The 20,192-nt window shown below is 44.6% G+C and overlaps 2 protein-coding genes across 2 annotated transcripts; one reads left to right on the forward strand and one right to left on the reverse strand.

Annotated features, from left to right (window-relative positions):
• Positions 1-18: 18 nt before the first annotated feature.
• LOC132591250 (CST complex subunit CTC1-like) lies at positions 19-3,102 on the reverse strand. Its single transcript, XM_060268916.1, has 3 exons — positions 2,865-3,102; positions 1,040-1,286; positions 19-680 (listed from the first exon to the last, which is right to left on the reverse strand). Exons 1-3 carry the CDS (start codon positions 3,071-3,073, stop codon positions 477-479), a joined length of 660 nt encoding a protein of 219 aa, XP_060124899.1. The 5' UTR covers positions 3,074-3,102; the 3' UTR covers positions 19-476.
• Positions 3,103-3,219: 117 nt separating this feature from the next.
• On the forward strand, positions 3,220-17,299 carry LOC118075394 (tumor necrosis factor receptor superfamily member 1A-like). Its single transcript, XM_035097341.2, has 6 exons — positions 3,220-3,448; positions 6,500-6,689; positions 10,537-10,665; positions 10,837-10,983; positions 16,208-16,287; positions 17,229-17,299. Exons 3-6 carry the CDS (start codon positions 10,611-10,613, stop codon positions 17,247-17,249), a joined length of 303 nt encoding a protein of 100 aa, XP_034953232.1. The 5' UTR covers positions 3,220-3,448; positions 6,500-6,689; positions 10,537-10,610; the 3' UTR covers positions 17,250-17,299.
• The last annotated feature ends 2,893 nt before the right edge of the window (positions 17,300-20,192 follow it).

The following is a 20,192-nucleotide window of genomic DNA, read 5'->3' on the forward strand; positions in this document are numbered from 1 at the left end:
AACAGCAGCAACAATCTGGCTAAACCATCCTTCTCAGATATGTTCTCTAGGTTACGTCCTGCCAAAGGCAGGAAAATAATTCACGATACAAGCTTGAATGACTTGTCTTTACTTAAACCAAGTAATCCACCACTCCAACAGAAGCTTGCAGAACATTGTATTTCTGTGCAGTCATACCTCGGAAGTCGAACGGAATCTGTTCCGGAAGTCTGTTCGACTTCCAAAACATTCAGAAACCTTCTGATTGGCTGCAGGAAGCTCTGTCGGACATTCGGCTTTCAAAAATAGTTCACAAACCGGAACAATAACTTCCGGGTTTGCGGCATTCGGGAGCCAAAACATCAGAGTACCAAGGCGTTCAGGATCCAAAGTACGACTGTATTTATTTTCTCAGACAGCTTGCTCCTTTGGTGGAAGACAACAATCGGTCTAACAATCATGGCTACTGGAAGTATTTGGCAGGCAACACTGAACCTCTACCTGGCACTGAGCAGCTGGGCAGCTTGTCCTGGGTAGAAAACAGGGAGGATATCAAGAGTTTTCTCTGGACCAGGCATCACTTGGATTGGGTCTTGCATGATCTCCAAATATCCAGCTGTGTTCTGGCCTGCTTTGGGGATGTATATCCAGCTGGGAAACAGCAACAGACACCCTAGCCACTCAAGCTTAAAATGCAGGAGCTGAACCGAAGAGAGAAAGAGACTCTATTAGGTGCACATTTTCTGTGAAATTGGTACTTTGAATAGGTAAAGGTAAAAGACCCCTTTACCTTTACCTATTCAAAAACCAAACAGCATGGAAATGCCGTTTACCTTCCCGCCGCAGCGGTACCCATTTATCTACTTGCACTGATGGGCTTTCGAACTGCTAGGTTGGCAGGAGCTTGGACAGAGCGACGGGTGAGCTCACCCTATCGTGTGGATTCGAACCGCCGACCTTCAGATCAGCAAGCCCAAGAGGCTCAGTGGCTTAGACCCCAGCGCCACCCGTGTCTCCATTTGTTAGAAACAGTGTTAGAAAGCAAAAGAGAAGGCCATACCGTGCAGAGCAGCTCGCCAGTGTTGTCTCGCACATACAAACTACCATCCACCAACTTCTCTTTCCCCCCAAGTCTTTCATCAGTCAAGTAGCCCATGAGTATTAAGTATGTCCGTTGCAACCTTCTCTGGTTAGGCAAGACGCCTTCACCTTGGCGAACCCATTCCCTGAATTCATCAGAGCTCCAAGTTAGATGACTGCAGCAAGGCACCCGCTGTTGAGACTGGAGGTCAGAGACAGAAATAAGGCTGGAAGGGAAATAATGATTGATTTAGGAAACAAAATTTTGATTTTCCACAGAGAATTCCACAAGATGTCTAGACATAAGACTCAATATTCATCAATGACATACATTAAAAAATAGTTGGCTCAGGGGGCGGGGCGGGATCAGCCAAAAAAAGTAGGTCTCAATACTTTTTAAGCTGTCTCATTGTGCTCATTCCATTTTCATTTCACCTTTAATATGTATACTATCCTGCCAACCTAGCAGTTCGAAAGCACGTCAAAATGCAAGTAGATAAATAGGAACCGCTACAGCGGGAAGGTAAACGGTGTTTCTATGTGCTGCTCTGGTTTGCCAGAAGCGGCTTTGTCATGCTGGCCACATGACCTGGAAACTATACGCCGGCTCCCTCGGCCAATAATGCGAGATGAGCGCGCAACCCCAGAGTCGGTCACAACTGGACCTAATGGTCAGGGGTCCCTTTACCTTTACCGTTCTATATTACTATACACAAGGCAGTGTACAACAACTAAATATACAACCAAGTTCACACACGTCAGAATAATCGGATGAAATACAAAATCATAATAAAAACATAACTTTAAAATAAACAAAGTAATATACAATAATGTCTTATAATTTAATAATACACAATAAAAGTAACTCTTGAAATACCAACATATAATTATTAACAATTACAATGCCCTTCAAAAAACTGGTTTCAAAATTTCACAAGAGGACATACAAAGCTAGTTAACAATACATTATGTGAAATATACCAATCTCAGAATTGCAGCTCCCCCTCCCTTTTTAAAAAAAGAACAGGGAAGCTCAAATTGAACAGTATTTAAATGTGCAACTGTGTTAGAGCAGATGTAGACCAGCAACATGCGAGTCTCCCCAGGCTCCAATAAATTCATATAAATTAAACAAGGAAGACTACACAGAGACGATAGCAGCAAACTTTCCTCAGCTACTCTCAACCTCAACAAAAGAAAAACGAGAGTTTTGTATAATTTGCTAATTTTGACTCCATCCACCCCTGGGATCACTATGAAGCACACAATTTTGACTGTGCGTTCTGGTTTCCGTCACCGTGGCCCGTTGTGCCAGAAGCGGTTTAGTTATGTTGGCCACATGACACGGAAAGCTGTCTGTGGACAAACGCCAGCTCCCTCAGCCTGAAAGCGAGATGAGCGCCACACCCTATAGTCCCCTTTGACTGGACTTAACCGTCCAGGGGTTCTTTACCTTTTACCATCTTATTTGTGCATCTGACTCTTCCTGCCTAAGGACAGAACCTGACATTTGTGATCTGCTTGAGATTCTTGCAACACAGGGGGGGTGCCTAGAATAGCATTAGCTATTTTTGCTGCTGCATCACACTGTTGACTCGTGTTAAGCTTGTGGTCCACCAAGACCCCTGGATCTTACTGGTAGCAAGCCAGGTGTCTCCCCCGTCCCCCCATCTTACATTTGTGCACCTGGCTCTTCGCACAACCTGACATTTGTGATCTTTTTGAGATTCCTGCATCGCAGGGGGGTCGGCTACATGACCCGGGGGTCCCTTCCAACTCCGCAATTCTCCAAGCACCTCGCTCACCTGTAGCCATGCAATTGCAACAGGTCCTTTCGGCTCCCGCACTCCAAGGCGCGCATCAAGCACCGCAGCGCGGCGTCCGCCACTTCCTCGTCGCTCCCGCTGATTCCGAAGCCCCGCAGCGCCTGCACCCACTGCTGCTCCAGGGCCGGGAAGGAGGGTCCGGCCAGCCCGCGGCCCCCTTCCCCGGGAGCGGAGCACGGCAGATCCATGGCTCCAAGGCGCGCATTTCTCTCCGGAGGAGGAGGAGAGATCCGATCGCCCCGCCCGAATCGCAGGCAGCCTCTCGCGCGTCCCCGGAGCTCAGATGCGGAAGCGCCACTTCCTGGTTCCACCGAGCATGTGCGGGTGGTTGAGGGAGGAGAGAGCTGCTCTTGGAAATCAAGGCAGAAATTCAAATATTGCAACGCAGTTGGGATCCACTTCCCAGTTCTCTTCCCCCACCAAACAGAGGCAAGCAGAGAAGAGGCGATGCGTTTCCTTCCTTCAGAAAGTTGATACTGTACTAGTTTTTCCAGCTTCTCTGTGCTATCGTAGTCGTCGTCGTCGTCGTCGTCGTGGTTGTTGTTGTTACTACAGTACTACCGGTACTATACAGTAATTACTTTTTTCTTTTTAAATAATTTTTATTGGTTTTACAAAATAAAACTCACGTTTAACACATCTGAATTTTAAAATCAAACGAGATTCTTCTGAATCTTATGACTTCCCTCCTCCCCTCCGTGGGTCCTTTATACAGTATATCTAAATCAGGGGTCAGCAAACTTTTTCAGCAGGGGGCCGGTCCACTGTCTCTCAGACCTTGTGGGGGGCCACCGGACTGTTTTTTGGGGGGAAATACATATGAACGAATTCCTATGCCCCACAAATAACCCAGAGATGCATTTTAAATAAAAGGACACATTCTACTCATGTAAAAACACCAGGCAAGCCCCACAATTTACCCAGAGATGCATTTTAAATAAAAGGACACATTCTACTCATGTAAAAACATTCTGATTCCTGGACTGTCCGCGGGCCGGATTTAGAAGGTGATTGGGCAGCATCCGGCCCCCAGGCCTTAGTTTGGGGACCCTGATCTAAAATCAAATGCATATTATAGTTCCTCCACATTAAAGGTAAAGGGACTCCTGACCATTAGGTCCAGTTGTGACCGACTCTGGGGTTGTGGCGCTCATCTCGCGTTATTGTCCGAGGGAGCTGGCGTACAGCTTCCAGGTCATGTGGCCAGCATGACAAAGCTGCTTCTGGTGAACCAGAGCAGCACACAGAAATGCCGTTTACCTTCCCGCTGTAGCGGTAGCTATTCGGCAAGCCCTAGGCTCTGTGGTTTAACCCACAGCACCACCCGCGTCCCTCCACATTATGGTCCTCCAAAGTATCCAAAGTCTTTGTGACATTGCAGGAGTTACTGAAAGTCTGCCAAATAACTCACGTGATTACAGTGGTCTTTTAAGTACAGTCTGTTTTTTGTCCCATTCCCGATTGAAGTTTTGATCTTCCTGATTTTTGATTTTCCCTGTCAGTCTTGCCATCTCTGCATACCATCTGCCAGTTCACTTTTGTCGGCATCTCCTCTTTCCATCGCTGGGCACTACTACTATAATTTCTGTACAGTCATCCCTCGGGTTGCGAACGTTATCTGTGCGGGAGGCGTGTTCGCAACCCACAGCATTCCCAACCCACAGCGCTGCGTCTGCTCATGCGCGTGATGCGATTCGGTGCTTCTGCGCATGCGCATGATGTCATTTTGTGTTTCTGCACATGCGCGCACACCAAAACCCAGAAGTAACCCGTTCTGGTACTTCTGGGTTCGGCGCAGAGCGCAACCCGAAAACGCATCACCCACAGTGTTTACAACCTGAGATATGACTGTACCAACTTTCTCCCGAGGATCATGAGGCAGTTCACTATAAAAACACAAAAATGTGTAATACACAAGTTGCATCTTTCTGAACTTTTGCTAGACAAAAGTATCTTTCACAATTCCTACACTTGCCAAGCCGGGCACATTTGGTGGTCTACTAGGACTATGTCATGAAGTGGATATGGGAAGAGAGCCAGGAGGAACAAAACTTAAGAATGACATGCTAAATTTATGGAGGAGGCGGGGAGAGTCAGAAGGAACTTTTGTCAGTTTCCAATGTGTGCAGATCAATGCAGAAAGTAGCCATACAATTTTTTTAATGTACTCTCCTAACATGGTTGTGGCCAAGGAGGGGGCAGTTGCCCCCACTAAATCAAGAAAATAAATAAAAAATACTTAACTAAAAGTAGAAATCGTAGAAAGATTTTGAGAGATTTTTCTGAGCGCTTTGGGGTTAAAAGAAAGTACATTGGAACCTTGGTTTTCGAACATAATCCATTCTGGAAGACTGTTCAACTGTCGGAACATTTGAAAACTAAGGCGCAATGGGCGGTTGGCAAAATCCATTGAGAAAATGGAAAAACTTGCTGCGGAAGCCGTTTGACTTCCGAGGCATGTTCGAAAATAGGTTTCCGGCATTTGAAAACCAAAACCTTTGGCTTCCGAGGCACTTGAAAACTGAGGTTTGACTGTAATTTAAAACTATTGTTGTTGATACATTTCATTCCGAATCTGCTAGACGGAGCCAGAGAGAGGATGGTGATAGGTGGGCATCTTGCCCCCCCCATAAATCCCGCTACCTGCCCTCCACCCAATATAAATCCTGCCTACGCCATGTCCACTTGTGGAATTTCTGGGTTCACTGCCTTCTTCATGTGATGAAGCAGAATCCTTTCAAGGCACTGTGGAGGTGGGGAAAGGCTAACCATGTCCTGTGGGTGGGAATTCTAGTCTCCACCCTTTCTATCATATTGTTTTGGCTTCCTGTGCTATAAAGACCTTCGTTTACCGGGCAAGGAATATTCAGTCTCTTCGCCTGCGGAGGTCCTGTGAGAGGTGAGAGAGTGAGGGCCCTGCCTGCAAGTGTAAGGGACAAGTTGGCCAAAAACTATGGCTCTGTTGGAACTGCTCCCAGTTTTAGTGGCGATGGTAAGTGAGAAAACTGAAGGAAATTGGTCAGCAGGCTGGGAGAAAAGAGCTAATTATGTCCAGTGTTCTTTTTTTTATTTAAAAAAATGTTAGTGGTACTCTCATTCTGACTCAAGAAAATCGCCATTTTATAGTTCAAATCAGGGAAAATATATACAGTAAATGGACAAAAGTACAAAGATTCACAAAATGTTTAGGGGTATGCGTACCCCTGCGTCTCCCCAGGAAAAAAAGGACTTGCTAAGTCCATAATTTTTGTGCAAGCAGAAAGGCTCTGTAAACATTCGCCTTCTGGCTTGTGTGGCGGATTCCTGAAACCGAGCCATTCTTGATGAAAAGTAGTTTGCCTCTATATGGAGTTTGGATTTGGATTTGATATCCCGCTTTATCACTACCCTAAGGAGTCTCAAATGGCTCACAATCTCCTTTCCCTTCCTCCCCCACAACAAATACTCTGTGAGGTGAGTGAGGCTGAGAGACTTCAGAGAAGTATGATTAGCCCAAGGTCACCCAGCAGCTGCATGTGGAGGAGCGGGGAAGCGAACCCGGTTCACCAGATTACGAGTCCACCGCTTTTAACCACTACACCACACCAGGTTTTATTTTATTTTTCCCTTTGCAGATCAACTTGAACCTTGTTCAGACATCCACAGGGGGACCCCTCATCCCTTATGCTAGACCTATCCCTGCATCAGTTGCGGATAAGGATGCTCTCATCCACTCCAGTGGTATACAAAAGAGGGAGGTGGATTGCTCAGAAGGATACTATCCTCACCCGGATGAAACCCACTGCTGCCTTAAATGCCCCAAAGGTATGACAGAATGTAAATCAGAGTAATAACTGTTAATTGTGATTTCCTATTTCCGTGTAACCCCCCCCCCCGATTCTTAGAACAAAAAAAATCCAGTTTGGGGGAAATGTACTCATGCGTGTGATGCGATTCGGTGCTTCTGCGCATGCGCATGATGTCATTTTGTGTTTCTTCACATGCGCGCACACCAAAACCCAGAAGTAACCCGTTCTGGTACTTCTGGGTTCGGCGCAGAGCGCAACCCGAAAACGCATCACCCACAGTGTTTACAACCTGAAATATGACTGTACCAACTTTCTCCCGAGGATCATGAGGCAGTTCACTATAAAAACACAAAAATGTGTAATACACAAGTTGCATCTTTCTGAACTTTTGCTAGACAAAAGTAGCTTTCACAATTCCTACACTTGCCAAGCCGGGCACATTTGGTGGTCTACTAGGACTATGTCATGAAGTGGATATGGGAAGAGAGCCAGGAGGAACAAAACTTAAGAACGACATGCTAAATTTATGGAGGAGGTGGGGAGAGTCAGAAGGAACTTTTGTCAGTTTCCCATGTGTGCAGATCAATGCAGAAAGTAGCCATACCATTTTTTTAATGTACTCTCCTAACATGGTTGTGGCCAAGGAGGGGGCAGTTGCCCCCACTAAATCAAGAAAATAAATAAAAAATACTTAACTAAAAGTAGAAATCGTAGAAAGATTTTGAGAGATTTTTCTGAAAATTTTTCTTTTTATTTTTTTTCTATTTCAACTCAAATGTAATTGCATAGCAGTGAAAGGCTATAGCTCCTCTGGAGTACAGTCGTACCTCAGAAGTCGAACAGAATCCTTCCCGGAAGTCCATTCAACTTCCAAAATATTCAGAAACCAAAGCACAGCTTCCTGCAGCCAATCAGAAGCCGCGGAAGCCCCATCGGATGTTTGGCTTCCAAAAATAGTTCACAAACTGGAACACTCATTTCCAGGTTTGTGGCGTTCGAGAGCCAAAACCTTCGAGAACTACCGTAAGCTGTTCAAAAACCAAGGTCCGACTGTATATTAAAACATGGGATACACTTGTAATGAATGAGTTTTTGCAGCTGGGGGAACTGCTTGGGGAGATAGAAAGAGGATAGTGGTTTTTTTCTTGCAACATATATGCCCTTTTATCCTATCTCACCAGAAAATTAAATAGATATTACCCAAAGACTAGATAAATATAAAATTTCATGTACAATTAGGCTTTGTCCATGCTTTCTCTTGGGCATGTGGAATGCTGATGGAGCCGGGGCCCAAGGAAGTGTCTCACCTGTGCCCTTACTGAGGTGAAAGGTAGCGCTGCTGTTTATACCACTGTTACCCCACCGCGGTATTCCCTTAAATCTGTCCTACTCAGAATATAGTGGAAGGATCCTTAGAATCTGAAAAAAGAGTCACAGAATCATAGAATTGTAGAGTTGGAACAGACCCCGGGGGTCTGCAATGCAGGAATCTCAGCTAAAGCATCCATGACAGATGGCTATCCAACCACTGTTTAAACACCTCCAATGAGACACTACTGCATCCCAAGGGAGTCCGTTCCCCTGTATAACGGCTCTTACTGTCAGAGGAAGGTTGTTATAAGTTGTGGTTGCCAGGGTTTGTGGACGCCAGATTCCTCTAAATCCCTGGGTCCGATAGGTGTTAGAATTTAATCAATGACCGGAGTGTTAAAAAGGCTTCCAGACACAGGATTTAGCCAAGTGTTAAAATGCAGGCCAAACCAGCTTTCCACATTCAGCTCTGATATACTTAGCAGAGTGCAAGCAGACTAGATTTTAGGATTGCATTTGTGGTGATGTGATTTAGGGGAAAGTGCTTGCAGTCTGAAAAAAGTCTGCCAGCCGCAGAGAGGCAGAGTCGTGGCTGGTGTCAGTTTGTATCCCAGGCTGCAAGGAGAAGCAATATTATCTTGGAGTACAGGTAGGTAGCCGTGTTGGTCTGGGTCGAAGTAAAATAAAAAAATTCCTTCAGTAGCACCTTAAAGACCAACTAAGTTTTTATTTTGGTACTAGTGTAATTCAGCCCGTTGAGTAAACGGGCGCTAGAACATCCCGGGGTTCGGAGAAGCGCTTGCGTAGCGCTTCTCCGAACCCCGGGACCTGTCCTTGCTGTCGGCGGCAGGGGGACAGGAAGGAAGGAGGAGAAAGCAGCCCTTTCTCCTCCTTCCTTCCTCTCCCCCAGCCGCCGACAGTAAGGAGACATCCCGGGGTTAGGAGAAGTGCTTGCGCAGCGCTTCTCCGAACCCCGGGACCTACACCGGGGAGGAGAGGCTCCTTCCCTGCCCTGGCGGCATCGGGCTCCGGGGCCGCGACGGCGGTGGGAGCCGGACCGGGCTCCTCAAAGGCGCCCTTCCTCCCCCCCTTCACCTCCACCGGCCTCCACCCTCGCTTCCCCAATGTGCCCTGCAGTGAGGCGGTGTCCGGCCGGGAGCGGAGGAGGCAGAGGGGGGGGGAGCGCACGCGCGTGCAGTCTCTGCGCTCCAATCCCTGTGTCCGTGGGGCACATGCGCAGTAGCGCAAACCCAGGGACACAGGGAATACTGGACGCAGAGACACATGCACTTTATTATATAGGATGAGCTTTCGTGTGCATGCACACTTCTTCAGATACTTCAGATATCTTGGAGTGTAATGCTGGGAGCCCCTCTATTGCAAGGTCTACTTGATTGATTGATTGAATTTATATACTGCCCTACACCCGGAGCTCTCAGGGTGGTTCACAGAAAAGATAACAATATATAAAATCAGAATAAAAACAATAACCCAAATACGACCAAATAACATGAAAGATAAGCCCCTGCCCCCACTAATTTAAGCATAAGGTCACTTTGGATACATGAGCATTAGCCTTTAAGTTTTTTTTTTTAAGATGAGGAAAAGGAAAATGCATCAGATAGAATTATAATGGGGTTAATATTGGGGTTTAGCTTTTAAGTACTATATTCTAGTTTATCCTCATACACAAGCACACCCATTCATCCATATTTTTTTTTCATTTTCTTCCACACAGAGACTTGTATATATTTGTAAATAAACCATATATTGTAAGGACAGCACAGTTTCTACCTTGGCTAAAGCGCGCCTGGAACTCCTTGCAATCTCGCACCGCTGTGGAGATTGCGGGTGGCATGCCAAAAATAAGACCATAATCCTACTGAAGTCAGTGGGACATACTTCTGAGTTTGAATCCCAGGTTGCAACGATGGGGGAAGCAAGACTCTCTTGGAGTGTAATGCTGCTTAAAATGCAAGCTGCAATTCCAAGCAGTGGTTTTGGGTATATTTTGGCACCAGCCTAAACCACTCTCTAGGACTGGGGTGGGTAGTTGGGTTGCCATGTTTTGAAGAGGAAAAAACGAGGACACATTTGCCGACTTCTGCTTTTAACTATGGATCGCAAAGGCGACTCTGCCCATGAAAAGGAAGATGCGTCCCAGAAAAAGAGGACATTGGGCAACCCACTGTGATAAAAGTGATAAAAGGTAGGGCTGGAATGTGCTGTTGTACCATTCAAACCTCGGTTCTCGAACGCCTCCGTTTTCTAACGTTTCAGCTCCCGAACGGCGAAAACCCATAAGTAACCGCTCCGGTTTTCGAATGATTTTCGGAAGCCAGACATGCTACGCAGCTTCTGTTTTGAGTTTTTCCTATTGTATTTCAGTTTTCGGTTGTCGAATGTTTTGGAAGTCGAACGGTCTTCTGGAACGCATTACAATCGACAACCGAGGTTTGACTGTACTGAAACTTTCATTCTACGCTCAGCCATGCATTTCTTTTCTCACTGAATGACTTTTTCCTGCTTCCTCTTGGATAATTCTTTTGCAGGAACTTACATTGCACAACACTGTTCAGGCTTGGATGCGACATCTAAGTGCTCAGCATGCCCTGAGGGTTCCTTCATGCCTGGAGATCATTTCTCTGAAAGGTGTCTCGGATGCCTTTGGTGCCGTCAAAGTAAGTCGTTTCTCTGTGTGTGTTCCTGTCTGTGTTTTGCATAGGGGTAAGCAGCAGTGAAAGGCCCCTGCATTTGGAATGTTGCATATGTGAATCGACTGTAGATTGCTTGTTTCTCGAGCATTAATGGCCCATGTAGAATTAACCAACTCTTCCCCTCTTTCTTCTTAGCCTTCGGACAAATAGAGGTATCCAAATGTAACAGTGAGAATGACACAGTTTGCGGTTGCGGCACTAATCAATATCAAAGTAGCCGCAGTCTTGACTTCATGTGCAAGAGCTGCAGTGACTGTCCCGATGGAAGAATCCAGCAACCTTGTGAGTGCAATTAGGAAGAATCAATGACTTAAAAACGTTACTACCGTACCTCCCACAAATTAATTAATTCATACTAGGAACAGGCTCTCTCACCCCTACAGCAAATGCAGAGCATTTTTCTTTGTTGCAAGCTGTGTGCGCTGGCAAAATTGAATTCCTTCTCCTCTCCTTGTCCTATGGTAGCGATTCTCCTTATTTTTAACCCTTCCTCTCCTCTCCAGCTTTATGTATTTCTTTTAATGTGATATGTCCTTAAGCCCAGCACCCTTAAGGCAGTATTAAATTTGAATGCCGGTGATGATGATGATGCGTTTATATAGTGCCCTGTATATACATAGTGGGACCCAGGTGGCGCTGTGGTTAAACCATTGAGCCTAGGGCTTGCTGATCAGAAGGTCGGTGGTTCGAATCCCTGTGATGGGGTGAGCTCCCGTTGCTCGGTCCCAGCTCCTGCCAACCTAGCAGTTCGAAAGCATGTCAAAATGCAAGTAGATAAATAGGAACCGCTACAGCGGGAAGGTAAACGGCGTTTCCATGTGCTGCTCTGGTTTGCCAGAAGCAGCTTTGTCATGCTGGCCACATGACCTGGAAGCTATACGCCGGCTCCCTCGGCCAATAATGCGAGATGAGCGCGCAACCCCAGAGTCGGTCACGGCTGGACCTAATGGTCAGGGGTCCCTTTACCTTTTTTATATACATACCGGTAGTACCCGAGCTTACCAGAGTACAAACCAAAAGACAGTGGTGGTCGGTGACATTTTGAGGTGCTAGGGCTGCAGTTTTTAACCTCACCAGGAAAGTGTGCCGTTGCAGAATACCGTTGTTTCTTTATACTGAAACACATCAATTATGCTTTGCACATCTGTGGACAGGGAAGTCCTAGGGATGAAAATTAAGGTTGCTACCAACTCTGGGCCTGACTAAGGGGGAACCATCCCTGAGTTCCTAACTATCCTTCCCCATACGTTGAGGCTTCAGCAGACGTTGGTTTTAGTCACATCATCACTGATACCCACAGAGAGAGAGACAGATATCCAATACGGGTTTTCATTTTGCTTAGCAGAAAACAAACAAGCAAGCATTCACATTCTTTCACAGCAAAAGCTCATGGACTTAACAAACTCAGAAGCAAAGTAAGGGAGTCTTCACTGGTGAAGAAGGAGATTCCAAGAATGCTGCTGAGTGCCACTTGTATGCTTTCTGAAAGGTAAAGGGACCCCTGACCATTAGGTCCAGTCGTGACCGACTCTGGGGTTGCGCGCTCATCTCGCATTATTGGCCGAGGGAGCCGGCGTACAGCTTCCAGGTCATGTGGCCAGCATGACAAAGCTGCTTCTGGCAAACCAGAGCAGCACATGGAAACGCCGTTTACCTTCCCGCTGTAGCGGTTCCTATTTATCTACTTGCATTTTGACGTGCTTTCGAACTGCTAGGTTGGCAGGAGCTGGGACCAAGCAACGGGAGCTCACCCCGTTGCAGGGATTCGAACCGCCGACCTTCTGATCAGCAAGCCCTACTTCTAATGACTATTAATTTCTCTTATTATAACTAGCAACTTAATGGGTTACTCTTTAAAAGGCAAAAACACCCTAAAGACATTAAAATAGCCTCTTTTGATTATACCTTAAAATCTAACCTATTAACTCTCTTAAGAGTCTTCCTAAGCAGAGAATGTTCTCTTAAACATGCTATGTCCTTGTTCTGAACCCATACTTGCAACCACATCAAATATTCCTCCTGCACTTATTCTGACTACAGGATGTACTCTTAGCTTGGTACAGAAAAATGACACCTAGAAACTTACAGAATGTGCCCTTAATGCCACACATGGAGAGCAGCACATTGTCTACCCCTGGCCAAGGATTTTGAGCTCTCCTGCTGGCATTTAATTCAAGCTTCTCAAACTTTATATATGAGCGATGCAGACACTAACAAATAAGTGAAACATCGCAAACCAGACTATATAAAATATAGGTTTAATCAACATAAACATTCCTTTATTCCTACACAATCCTAGTGCTAATATAGCACTAGCGCTTATGTTGATTAAAAAAAAAAGATATTTAAAGTTCCAACAGAATTACTTCCATGTAAGATATTCCAGGGACCCAGGTGGCGCTGTGGTTAAACCACTGAGCCTAGGGCTTGCTGATCAGAAGGTCGGCGGTTCGAATCCCTGTGATGGGGTGAGCTCCCGTTGCTTGGTCCCAGCTCCTGCCAACCTAGCAGTTTGAAAGCATGTCAAAATGCAAGTAGATAAATAGGAACCGCTACAGCGGGAAGGTAAACGGCGTTTCCATGTGCTGCTCTGATTTGCCAGAAGCGGCTTTGTCATGCTGGCCACATGACCTGGAAGCTATACGCCGGCTCCCTTGGCCAATAATGCGAGATGAGCGCGCAACCCCAGAGTCGGTCACGACTGGACCTAATGGTCAGGGGTCCCTTTACCTTTACCTAAGATATTCCAAGTATGGTTTTCAGATAAGACTGACTCCATATCTCTTACTTAGAACCCTGCCACATGACATACTCTTTTGAACTCAATAACACCTGCTCATCCAATGACAAAGAAACTAAACCATCACACAGAAACTTTTAAAATGTGAGGAGCATGCGCTTCTAAACGCATGCGCTTTTCTTCCCCAAACAAATCAAAGTAACTGTTCATTATCTGAAACACTTATTCTCTAAATTGAAAGAAGAAAATATTTCAACCAATAAGGCAAGAGTAATTGTTTCATTTGAGCCATGGCACATAACAGCATAGCAGAAAAATCATATTTGCAATCAATGGCTCAGCTCTGAAAAGGTGAAGTAATAATCTTTGCTCATGTGCAGAGTGTGCTCATGAGCAACCAGCCTCTATCATAACTGATTGGGCACAGAAGGAAAGGGGGATTGTTTGGTCTGGCAAACTGGAATTTTTGCACAGACTGAACGATTAGAAGAGCATGGCATCAAATTCCACCCAACAGCTCTCCGCTACCCGCTCTACAAAGAAATTCAGTGCAAGCTGTTACGTCCCTTCCCAAGACACTCAGACTTATTTCAACAGCATAGTCCAATTAAAAGCATTTGTCTCAAGCCTTTGTCTTGTGGAGTTTGTGCTTTGCAAAATGTTTCACCTTCGCAGTTCTGCTGTTTTTGTTTTGTTTTGTTTTGTTTTGTTTGCCATACAAGCTCCACACTTCCCAATTCCTGTCTTCGGTTAAGTCATTTAGTAACAAGAGAGGAATGTTTAAGCCAGGTCATAATTCATGTTGCGAACTTTGTTTCTGTCAGTTGTGTAAGAGTTGAAGGCATAAGAGTTCCCCATCAATGGAAAATATTGCACTATTTCACTGCCATCTTCAAACTGCTTCTTTTTTTTCTACTTCCCTTCCTCCTAAGTATCTATATCCTCTTCCACCTTGTTGCTCATTTATTTTTTTGTTTTTAAATAAGCTTCTTCTTCTTATGTCTGCTTATGTCTGCATGTATTCACCCATCCACAAATGGTCCATGTCTGCCTTTTCTTTGTATTGCTATCTGAGCATATACTGTACCTCGGTTTCTTTGTATTGCTATCTGAGCATATACTATACCTCGGTTTAAGTATGCTTCGGTTTGAGTACTTTCAGTTTAAATACTCCGCGGACCTGTCTGGAACGGATTAATCTACTTTCCATGAGAAAGTTTGTTTCAGGTTAAGTACGCTTCGGGTTAAGTACAAACTTCCGGAAACAATTGTGTACTTAAATCGAGGTAACACTGTAATTGGTCATTGTCCTCCATCTGACTAGAACAGGGGTGGCCAACATGGCCCTCCAGAAGTTGCTGGACTAGAAATCCCATCACCCTCAACCATAGGCTTGCCATATTTCAAAAGGTACACCCCGAAAGTTGTTTTAGGAAGATCCCAAATTGTTGAGCTTTTTTTAAAAGCATGCCCAAAAGTTCTTGAACAATTTCTGATTGACTTCTATAAGATCCGGGAACCACATTCTGTTCCCCTGGCCTATAATTTTGAGCTCCCTGCTGCATTTCATTGTTTTTTTGGGGGGGGGGTTCCCCCCCAGGGACACAATACATTTATTTTTTCCAACCAAGCTCCAAAATATTTCGTTGTGGTATATATATAATTTTATCTGGGGAGATTTAAGGAGGACTTAACAGTAATAAAAATTAGCTATTTTGTCTACAAAGTTTCGATTTAGAAAGCCTAATAAATTGAAGCAAAAATTATACCAGGAGCTAGTAATTATTCTGCAGTTCCATAATCTTACTTTAATATTAGGAATCCAATAAATTGTCTATTATAAAATTATGAGCAGATGACCCAAAACATAACATGAGGCATTTTAAACAAATTCCAAAATTCAAAGTTGAAAGAAGCTAAAATCTTCATTCAGCTGTAATTAAAAATAAAATAAAATTCAGTATAGATTGAACATTAAAAATATTAATTTTCAATTATATGCAACCTTAAGTCTATGCATGTTTACTTAGAGGTAACCCCTACTTTACTCAATGGAGTTTACTTTCAAGTGAACATGCATAGAATTGCAGTCTTAATTTATCTTGCTTTTAAAATGCAAAATGACACATCTTTTCCCTTTGATATGTAACTATTTGGTGCTTGTTTTCAATGATTTATTGTTGAACAGTTCCCCCTGTGTCACTGGGGGACGGACGGACAGAATACTATTCTTCTACCATGCTGTTAATTAACCCATTCTCTTTTCGCCCTGCAGAGGGCAGTTAAATGTGTGGAGATCTGTGATTAGGATCTCTTGCAGTTTGTTCAAAATGCAACAACCGACCCCACTGGCCCTCATTCAGATCAGGAGCATAGTGCTGGGAAAAGATGCTGGATCCTTTTCACCCCCTCTGAGTCTTTCCACCCAGTGCTGTTTCTTGATTAAAATCCCATCTCTGAAGCTACTGTTTGCCCCATGAAGAAAAATACACAGGTATTGTCTAAAACCTGTTATGTCTCCCCCTGCAAATTGGCCCCACAATTCTCAATGGGAAAACCACTGCACATGGGAAATGTTTATCAGATTTTGGCACCGTACTGCTGTTGTTGAATTGCCTTTAAAGCCACAAGTGATCCTCAATGCGGAACTTCTGCATCACATCTAGCTTGTCCGCAAATAATAAAGACTAGGTGCTACTGTGTTTGAGTGATATCCAAATCATTGAAATAAAATAGCTCCTTCTCTCAGTTATCTTTTCTTTCTAGGTACCAAATTCAGTGACACAGTATGTGAGACTGCCTCCATTGATTCTTTCTCCAAAAAACAAATGCTACCCATGCAGCAGGTGGGGAAAACCTTGTTACAGTATCTGTCTATGTGCATAATAGGTGGGAGTACATCTTTGCAGAAAAACAGCTTCTTAAGGGTTTAGCCCTTACTGAGGGCTTATCCACACTTCCTCCCCCCCAAAAAACAAACTGTTTTTAGTGCTCAATTGGATGAATCCTTACTCCCTCGGGAGGGGGGGGGGAGAGGCAGGTATAAAACAATAATACAAATAATACTTCAGATGATGATAGGATTCTCAATGCCATGTTCATAAAGCAAAAGTATTAAACCAGGCATACACCTGGCTGGCACTTGGACAGCTTTTGAGAGCCTTTGCAGGGGAGAATCACTGAGCAGATGCAAAAGCTTCAACATCTTTTCTTCCTGCCTGCCAATCTTCCATGCTAGGTAAAAGGAGCAAATATAGAATCCAAATTAGGTGGCTTTACCCAAGGCAGAACTTTGTTAAACCAACCAAAATGTCACAAAATAGTATGCAAGAGCCTGACTTCCCCAAAACACTCCTTTCTCTGAGTAGAGATTCAAGGAGAGGGCAATGAAATAGGAGGAACTATAAAGGAGCTATAAGGTAGCATTTATTTCCTGTGCAACTAAGGCCTACTTTTTCCTATTTCAGTTGCAGTCAGCCAGATTGCCATACAGACTGCGACATCGGGCTCAGATATGAAAATTATTCAAGTGAATTCCGGAATAATAGGGTGGGGAACCTCAGCCATGGGGGGTACAAACCTCCAGGTCTCTCTTATTTGCCCTTGACCTGCTTCTCTCATATCCAGAGCAGGAGATGATTGGGGGCGTAAAGGCCAGAATATCATTACATTTTCTTTTTAGTGGAAAGTGGAGAATCAGTAGCCAACAGAAAAAATTTCCATTGCAGGAACTGTTTTACTGGACAGTGTTCTTCGCCATTAATTATTTTTGAATATTTCCCCACAGATTCCCTTATCGGAATGTTAGTAAATCTTAGTAAATCGGAACTGAGGAAAGGCTGTATACCTGGAGCTATGGATCTCTGCAATGGAGAAGAGTTTTCACTCTATTTCTGGCATCGCTGGAACCAGCTGTAAAACACTTCATTTTAAAAAATATAAATATTTAAAATAAATATTTAAAATGAAACATTTCACCTTCTGCCCTCCCGTCGAATTTCTGTTTCCCCCCTCCTGATCTAGCTCTGGCCATTGTACAACCAGATTCCTTCCATCCATTACTAAGTCTCCCTGCTTTATCCATTCTTCACTGTTTTCTGGAATCAAGTAAAAACACAGTTGCTGCCATGGATTTTTGTAGCCAGGATTTTTGTTAGGGGAGGCAAGACATTGTTGGGGGGAGGGACTTTTGCGGGAAGGGGACAGAACCAATGTGATTGGTCAGTTGGATGAGTATTTCTATTGTTTTACTTGATCTGTGGGGGGGGGGACAGCTGCTTCCTTGGCTATGCCCATGGTTGCTGCAGGAGCAGCCTGGGTAAACAATGGCAGAAATGCAGAACTACAAAGACACACACACCTGAGAAATACAGCCCACATGGTGCTCCAGGAAAGCAGGATCTGGAACGGACAGAAACAAAGAACTTCCCAGTGCGTTCAAGAGGTTTCTTGGTGATGGTGAGCAGCGCAGATGATCAAACAAACTCAAGTCATGCAAAAACAATAGCAGCAGAGATACAGCCAGTGCATTTTTTTTGTTACACCAGCAGGAAGTACTGGTGTATAGGGTAAAGGGGATGTGGGTGGCGCTGTGGTCTAAATCACCGAGCCTCTTGAGCTTGCCGATCAGAAGGTCGGCGGTTCGAATCCCCGCAACAGAGTGAGCTCTGTCCCAGCTCCTACCAACCTAGCAGTTCAAAACCACGCCAGTGCAAGTAGATAAATAGGTAACGCTGTGGCAGGAAGGTAAACGGCGTTTCCATGCACTCTGGCTTCTGTCATGATGTCCCGTTGTTCCAGAAGCGGTTTAGTCATGCTGACCACATGACCTGGAGCTGTCTGTGGACAAACGCTGGCTCCCTTGGCCTGAAAGCGAGATGAGCGCCGCAACTCCATAGTCACCTTTGACTTAACCATCCAGGGGCCCTTTACCTTTTACCTTTCTTACTGGTGCATACAGTATGTAGGTCAAGGAGGATTAACAGGGATGCATTTCCCCTGTCTCCCGACAGATGTCATCATATAAGGTGACCAGGGCAATTTTCGCGTCAAAGCCTGGCTGATTTGACCAGGACAAGGGAGTGACGTCAATATCCCCCAACTTTCAGCTCACCCTCTTCCCGGCCAGGTTGAAAATACAAGATTCAGAATGCAGTCTGCAATATGCGTTGGGCTGATGACATGTGGGGTCAGCCCCATGGCAGACATGAAGTCCTGAGCCAGCCACCTTGGCATGGATATTGAAGCCCACCCAGAACCAGCAGGCTGAGAGTCCTCAACCCTACCTATGAGACCAGCTCAGGCAGGGTGACTTCTGGGCAGTGAGGCAGGCGGTAAACCAGCAGAATCCCTAACACTTACTCAACACCAGGCACAAACACTGTAGATCTCCATTTAGCTGTACAGAAAATCTGGAGTAAGAAAGAAAATATCCAGACTACAGTCATACCTCGGTTTAAGTACGCCTCGGTTTGAGTATTTTCAGTTTAAGTACTCTGCGGACCTGTCTGGAACGGATTAATCCACTTTCCATTACTTTCAATGGGAAAGTTCGCTTCAGGTTAAGTACGCTTCAGGTTAAGTACGGACTTCCGGAACCAATTACACCCATACCTCAGGTTAAGTACGTTTTCAGGTTGAGTACTCCGCGGACCCGCCTGGAACGGATTAATCTACTTTCCATTACTTTCAATGGGAAAGTTCGCTTCAGGTTAAGTACGCTTCAGTTTAAGTACTCCACGGACCGCCTGGAATGGATTAATCCACTTTCCATTACTTTCAATGGGAAAGTTCACTCCAGGTTAAGTATGCTTCAGGTTAAGTACAGACTTCCGGAACCAATTGTGTTTGTAAACCGAGGTACCACTGTATAACAATCCCCCCCCCCTTCCTGATACTGTCCTGATGCTTTGTCGAATACACAGGTGGGCACAACTTGGTGAGATAAGCTCCTCTCTGTTCACCCATCCAGGTCTCCGTGATACAGACTAGATTGGCCTTCTCATAAAAGCATAAATAATAGCAATGTCTTAAGAGTTATTTGGGGCATGAAAAATAGCTTGTGTGGTCAGAATATAGAACCATTGCAATGCTGCAGGGAGCATCATTTGGCTTTAAATACAGATCCTTAATAGGTGGTTTTATATCTGAAAAAATAATAAGTTCTCTGTTTATTAGCTGAAATGCGAGGAGCTTACAAGGCTCCATGCCGTGAACTGGTGGATGGCTTGGAAAGGGGAGCCGATACCTACCAGATTGGAATGGCAAACCAAGTTGTTAGACTACGCTGAAATGGCAAAACTGACTGGAATGCTCTGGAACCAAGAAGATAAAAATTTCAAGAAAGAATGGGGGGAAATTATAATTTATTTAGGAGACCATTGGAAGCAGATGAAAACATTAGCAGGACTTTAATCTCACTTGTAATGTAACAAATACTATTGACAATGTGGATAGATATAAAATATAGATTATGAAATAATATGCAGTTGAAAACATTGACAATAGGACCCATGGAAGGGATTGGGGGGGGGCGCCTTGAGATTCAAAGAAAACTCTCTATATGGATACGTATTTGCAGTGCTTTTTTCTAAAAAAAAAATGTTTAGAGGTACTCTCATTTTCCTACTTATATTGAAATACTGCCCCTCAATGAGGCCAAACTTAGATTCACAAAATGTTTAGGGGTATGCGTACCCCTGCGTCCCCCCAGAAAAAAGCACTGCGTATTTGGTTTTGTTATACATTTGTA

This window comes from Zootoca vivipara, chromosome 16 (genome assembly GCF_963506605.1).
Source record: "Zootoca vivipara chromosome 16, rZooViv1.1, whole genome shotgun sequence".
Lineage (NCBI taxonomy): Eukaryota > Metazoa > Chordata > Lepidosauria > Squamata > Lacertidae > Zootoca > Zootoca vivipara.